The sequence below is a fragment of the Carassius auratus genome, chromosome 9 (assembly GCF_003368295.1).
Source record: "Carassius auratus strain Wakin chromosome 9, ASM336829v1, whole genome shotgun sequence".
Classification (NCBI taxonomy): domain Eukaryota; kingdom Metazoa; phylum Chordata; class Actinopteri; order Cypriniformes; family Cyprinidae; genus Carassius; species Carassius auratus.
This window is the reverse complement of record NC_039251.1, coordinates 19,969,255-19,976,380: the sequence shown is the minus strand read 5'-3', so window position 1 is coordinate 19,976,380 and position 7,126 is coordinate 19,969,255. Positions and strand designations below refer to the sequence as shown.

Here is a 7,126-nt window from a genome sequence, read left to right as displayed (position 1 = left end):
ACTGCACAATAATTTGAATATAAATCTTCACACATGACGATTTGTTTGAAATAGCTTGGAAAAGAGACTTGAACATTTCATCATGCTATAGTACACCACGAATCTATACACACATGCAGTATTATGGAGCATTATAATGGTTAATTTAACCCTAAATTGTCTGCATCAGTTTAAAGAAAGATATTCAGCTGACTGTATTTTATTCACTGACTGAAATATCATGTGCTGCTCGGCAAAACGTGCTATACACACCCCCATCCCAGTTAATGAGGCATACAGCAGGTGTAGTGAAGGCAAATTCTCCCCACTCTGAAGGGAAAGGCATGGATTTGACTATACATTTCAATAAAATCATATGGTTCGATTAAATCCAGAGGTTGTCATGTGCAGGATTTGCTACACAGTTAATGTACCATAAAGGAGATTTTTTCAGATGCAAATAAAGCGACGTCAGCCCTTTATTGACAGTCCTGGCCAATCAGAGCAATGCACAGTATTATTTGCCAAAATAGGACAATGTAAACATAAGCCATGATTTTGACACACCGCATACTGTACATTGCCTGGATTTGTGTACTATTTTGTTCACAGTTTGGCTTGCTGTTCAATAAAAATGTTTCAAATTTCATTAAATTGAAATCAAATGAGGTTACTTACATTTACAAAATTGGATTTATTGGTAGCACTTTAGTATAGGGACCAATTCTCACTTTTAACTAGTTGCTCATTAGCATGCATACTAACAACAATTGTCTGTTTCTTACTACATATATAGCATATATTCATCATGGCCATATTCTACATCACTAATCCTAATACCTAACTTAACATCCACCTTAATAACTATTAATTAACAGCCAATTAAGAGTTTCCTGAGGCAAAAGTCATAATTAATGGTTTGTTAATAGTGAGAACTGGACCTTAAAATAAAATGTGACCAATTTTTCTAAACTGTGTAAATATGTGTTTTACAAGAAAACACTATATCAGTCTTTCTAACTTAAAATTTCCTGCTTAATTCGATGGAGTATCTGAGTGAAAATTGTTTCAGTGTAATATTACAATTATTAAGGCTCATGGTTATAGCTGTTGGTTGCAGTTACTCTTGACATTAATTTACACAGCTTATTGATAAATTGTAGATTTGTAATTCAAAGCAGAGGAATATATGGGAATATTATAGCAAAACTTCACATGTAGCACAAAACTCAGTTACAGACGTTTAAACAAAACATGTTTCAGCATTCCCCGGTCTTCCCTTAAAAATATTTTTGTTAATTTCCATACATTTCCCATTTCAATTTTACTAACATGTGAAAATATAGGTTAGAGCCTACAAGTTCTAAACATACGTTTGCTTAAATCAGATATAATGAAACTGCATAATAAATGGTGAGATTCCTAAGATCTTATTTGTGTCTCTTTAGTTTGTTAATGACACTTACAATTCCATGGCGAAACACAGACTGGGAGAATCCAAAACACAGTAAATTTCCCAAACTGGACATTGAGCAGAATGTCATTGTGACAAATCTATTGGGATCAACCATTTCGAAGAGGTCCGTTATGTAGAGGAAAGCAACTGCAATAGTCCACAGGCTGCTGGGCAGAAACAGGGCTGCCTGTACCATGCCTGTTACTGTGACCCGCATCTGGCTCTTCTGCTGGGGTTGGGAAAAAGATTCACTGCTCTGGCCCATCTTTTTCATATGTTTGCGCAGATAAACAAAGGTTTTGCCCCAAGAGAATAATAACGTGAACAGCGGACAGGTGCAATATAGCAAATATGTAAAATTAGCCACATGAAATAAATACAAGTCTGTCTCTAAGCTTTCAACTAGTGTTTTGTTTAGTTCAGGTGAAGTGAAATTGCTTGGGACAGGCCCAAGCAAAGAATATGTTACTGCTCCCATAGACAAAGAAATTAGAAGCACTATTTGATTCAGACCGAAGCTGATGTATAGTATGGCATTCATATTCCTCTTAATCCAGATAAAGATGGGATGTTGCTGAGGAACAATTGAAATGTAGTAGAAAATGCTGATCCAGGCATTGCATGAGAAGTTGGCGCAGAAAAACTGATAAATCAAAGCTCTGGTTAGCGTTTGAAGCCAGAAAGGTGCATCAAAAAGCAACATAACAATGGTCAGCACAGTCACCAGTTGTTGAAACGTTGAATTGAATAACACAACAATTAACAAGAAGCGCAGTGGATTGCGAGGCATTACTCCAGCGACTGGTCTCATTAGACAAAAAGAGAAGACGATGTTGAAAAAGGTTGCTGTGAGGCAAAGGGGACTGGAGAGCAAAGCATATAGCCATGGCTCCATCTTCACTGCCTCAAATCAGTTCCTGCAAATGTCCTGCTGTTCCTGATACACCCTGGCTTTTATTACAACAAATAAATTATATAAGGTCAAAGTAAAATAGGTTGGTAAATTAAATGTTGCTTGACGGCCAACCATAAACAAATGACACACATTCTTACATGGATTAAAACAGAACTATCCACATGCTCATCTTCAAGTGTTACGTAATCAGTACAACTGCAATCATTATTTGAATAATATTCTGAAACAATACTTTATTTATAAACAGCTTTACCTTATTGACTGTAAACCTATAGATTCTAGAGTTTTATGCTTCTACTTTCTTAAGACTCAATTCTTAAAGGAATAGTTCACCCTAAAATGGAAATTTGATGAAAACGTACTCACGCTCAGGCCATCCAGGATGAGTTGTTTCTTCATCAGAACATATTTGTAAAACTTTGGCAGTACATCACTTGCTCGGCAGCGGATGCTGAATGGGTGCCGCCAGTCCAAACAACTGATAAAAGCATGACAATAATCCACACAACGAACACCTTGTGATGTGAAAAGCTGCGTGTTTGTAATAATAATAATAATAATAATAATAATAATAATGATAATAATAATAATAATAATAATAATAATAATAATAATAATAATAATAATAATAATAATAATAAATACACTAGACAAAGGGGAATTGAACAAGTCTCTAAGTATGAAATACTAGCTCAGTATACTTATGATCTCTGCTTGGTGGACAACAACAAAAACATAGACTTTATTGAAAAAAGGAACCCAAGCAATATACTGTATACTGAAAGCCAAGCCACCCACAATATTGCAGCATAGTGGTGAGCTTTACACAAGTAAGCACTTCATTATTAATATTATTGTCATTTTATTTTATTTTTTATTTTTTTCATAGACTGTAATACCTTGGGAATGACCATGCTCATCACTAAAACCTTAAGACAATTTTCATCATTACTCATTGTTCAGTTTTGCATATGGATGATGCAGCTGGGCTCTTTTATCAAAATGCTTAATTAGCCATTAACCAAGATTATGCAAACCTTTTTGTGATATTTGCATTGGTAATGATGCTGTATATTGTTTTTGAGTGTCATCTTCATACAGTATGTAAAAGACAATTGCATTTGGTTGAATAAAAGGTCTATGCACGCACAACAATTCAAATTACTCCTGGAAAAAAATGGCAAATCTTTTTCATAAACTATTTAATTTATTCTGTGAAAAAAGGAGAAACACATATTATCGTTCCTTATGTGAATGAAGGAAATTAATAAATCAGTTAAAGCAATTATATTGTGACAGCAACTGTAATGTGAAATGAGAGTAAATTACTTTACAGGCTAGAGGTTTTAAAGACATGTTACTGTGCTATAAAGATAAAGTGCACACAGTCATTGTCACATTAACTGTCCCATGTAATGCTATTAACCTTGCTTCTATACTGTAAATGTACAGTACAGAAAGCTTTTGAAAAAAAATCGACTTACTCAAAAATGTCGCACAATAATGAAAAAAATCTCTTTTTTTTATTAAACATGTATTTACAATATAGCTGTACATTTACATTCATACAAACAGCCCCTAAAATAATTAATATCAATAGAGGTACAAAATAGTTTGAGAGAGAAATATATCAAAGGACACTTCCGTTTCCAAAGAGAAAGAGAAAGATCTGTCAGTCCAGTCCTACATAAAACAACTACTGTATCTCTGTGTTCGCTGGGGAAAAGAATGAGAGATCATCTCGGAAAATAATAAATAATACAATGCCACTTACTGTACGAAGATTATCTTGTGTATTGGAGTAAAGAACAGTTAACAGTTTTTGTGTTCATTTGATAGACTTTCAAGGAAGTGTTTTTTTTTTTTTTTTAAACCACAGGTATTAATGTATATGCATGACAAAATCCTTGGTAGCTCTTTATTTTAGAGTCCTGTTCCACATGTAGATGCTATGTAGTTTTTTATAGTAATTACAATAACTGGGTAAGAACTACAGTAGCTACTAACCCTGGACCTACCCCTAAACATAACCTTAATTCATGTAGTTACATTTTATTACCCAGTACTACCTTAGGTAAGTACATTGGCAAGTACACATACTGTAAAATAAAGTGCAACCAAATCTTTTGTTCAGAGTCAATACTGATTTTGTATTACAGGCAAATATTAAATGACTACCTGCTACAGTTATGACCTACATACTCAGAACTGTCTGTGAAGATTTTCGGTTATCCAGCTCATTGAAGGATGTCTAGTGTTATTCTTGCCATTAAGATGCTGTGAACTGATGGTGGAGATTCAGTGGCATTCACCATTTAGACAGAGACGACGAAGACACCTGATATTATATCCGTCTCGGGGGGATCTGATCTCTGATCTTGATGATGATTGGATTTCAAAGGGAACGGCCTCTGATTTCTAGTGGAATGTGCAATGTATTTAGTCAAACTTTACATGCAATTCTGTGTCACTGCATGTTATTTTGAGCCTCCAGAAACAGAAGATAATAGCAGATGTTAACGGATTGTCAAACTGTCTCAGGGAGGGGGGGACAGCCTATGACACCAGCGTAACTGTTTCTGTGATCGGGATTCACACCGTTAGTGTAACACGGCAAGGTTAAACAGCGGGAAATTTCCATCATCCGTTTACAACTCGTGTCAAAAATAGACACATATCCAGGTAACTAGAACAACACAGTCAATCTACACCCACACTACTGTTCAAAGATTGGGGTCGTAGAATTTTTTTTCTAATATATATATATATATAGATTTTTTCTTCTATGCTCACAAAGGCTGCATTTATTTGATCAGAAATACAGCAAAAAACTGTATTGTAATAAATGTTACTTTTTATTATTTGGAATAATATTTATTTTTTTATTTTTTTATTTTTTTCTTTGATGGCAAAGCTGAATTTTCAGATGCCATTACTTCACAGCCAGTCTTCAGTGTCTCATGATATTTCATAAAAAATGCTGATTTGCTGCTCAGGAAACAATTATATTACAATCAATGTTAAAAAAAGTCATGCTTCTTAATATGTTGTTGGAAACTGTTTATTTTTGATAAATAAAAGATAATAACAGCATTTATTTAAAAAAAAAAAAAAAAAACTAATATCTTTACTGTTACTTTTGATCAATTTAATGCACCCTTCAGGAATAAAAGCATTCATTAAAAAAAAAAATTCTTACTGACCTCTTAAAATGTGTTCATTATCAATCATGGCAGATATTTCACATAACACAGACAGGTAATGTTACATTAGGAAGCATCATGTTTCAACTCTACAATATTTCTGCTAATGTTTTTATCAAGTCACTTTACTGAATGAGTTTGGTCTCTGTTAGCAGCTTCTTTGTGAAACTAAAATCATTTAAACTTGTCCTGCATGTTTACACATCGACAAATTGTATTCTTAACTATGAGGCAGAGTAACGTAAATTATAAATCCAGTTGGGACAGACTACTGTCCTCGACCTGAAGCATTATATTATTTAAATAATGTACCAGGTACTTCCTCTCACAATGTTGCCACTTTGAAGATGTTTCTGGTAACCTAGAAAAATTCACAGGCTTAAAATATGTGGGTTTAGTTTCCTTTGTTAACAGAATAATTAACACTTCAGAGTCTGCATCTGCATTCATGCAATAAAGATGACACTCTCCATTTCAGTTACTATCCAGAGGGCATATTACTGAATTAATACAAATACCTCCTAACACACCACTCACATCCCATAAATAACCTAATGTTGATTAATCCAACACTTGGGGCAAGCACTGTGAAAACTACAAGCTACTACTTACACAGATCAGAAGATCCCACTGTTCCCAAAGCGAGGAAATATCCAACTAACTGTCCTTACCGGATAGTAAGGGCCTCATGACATGTTTGCTGAAGGAGACACGGGAGGAACTGATAGCTGAACCGAAAGCTACAAGACTGTCCATCAGATGTAGTACTCTTGCATGCTGTCTCTCATGGAGTTGTGAAGGTGAAACTCTGCCCTGTAAGCAGCTTCAAGGCTACGTTGGTGTTCCTTTTCTTGGAGTCTTGCAGTTCTTTGAGCTTGACGATGTTGGTAAAGGAAACGAGTCATCACTGCTAGCACACAGAGGGTACTGAAGACCGCAGCTGTCACCACACCTGCGAATCAGAACGGACACTCAACTTAAAAGGTGTTTTGAATTGGAAATGGGGCCGTTCACAGAGAGCGTTCTTGCATTTATAAAAAGCACAAAAGCGCAAACCAAAATCTGACAAGGCAATTTTTTAAAAGGTTGAAGTCTTATTTAGCTAAAAAAAACTAAAACCTGATTCAGGTTTGCATCGATTACAATTCAGAAAGTGATCAAAATGGTTGCATCTTGTGTGAAAGACATATATTCAAAACAGGTTCAGCTTGACAGGATTTGAAAATAAAATGAAATAAAAAATTAAATGCCAATGAATGCAACACTCCCACAGTCTCACATCTCACAACTATATTTCTCATTTAATGGAAAATTTATGCTGCCAACAAATAACTAACAGTGAACAATCCCTTGTGACAGTTTCAATGGAGATTTTATTACCATGAGTTACTGCGCACAACAAATTACCAATACAAAGTCATTACCCATTTCTGAAATAAAGAGAGCAAAAAGGAAAGATGAACATAAACAATATGTGTGATAGTGAAAGCTCATTTCATACTTCACTGACTGTTACAAATGAAACAATGAAGCAGACTGAGGTGGTAAAACAAACCTCCGATTACAGCTGAA

The 7,126-nt window shown here is 34.7% G+C and overlaps 1 protein-coding gene across 1 annotated transcript; it reads right to left on the bottom strand.

The window, feature by feature from the left end:
• Positions 1-1,409: 1,409 nt before the first annotated feature.
• On the bottom strand, positions 1,410-2,330 carry LOC113108060 (taste receptor type 2 member 60-like). Its single transcript, XM_026270883.1, has one exon. It carries the CDS (start codon positions 2,328-2,330, stop codon positions 1,410-1,412), a length of 921 nt encoding a protein of 306 aa, XP_026126668.1.
• Between the last annotated feature and the right edge of the window lie 4,796 nt (positions 2,331-7,126).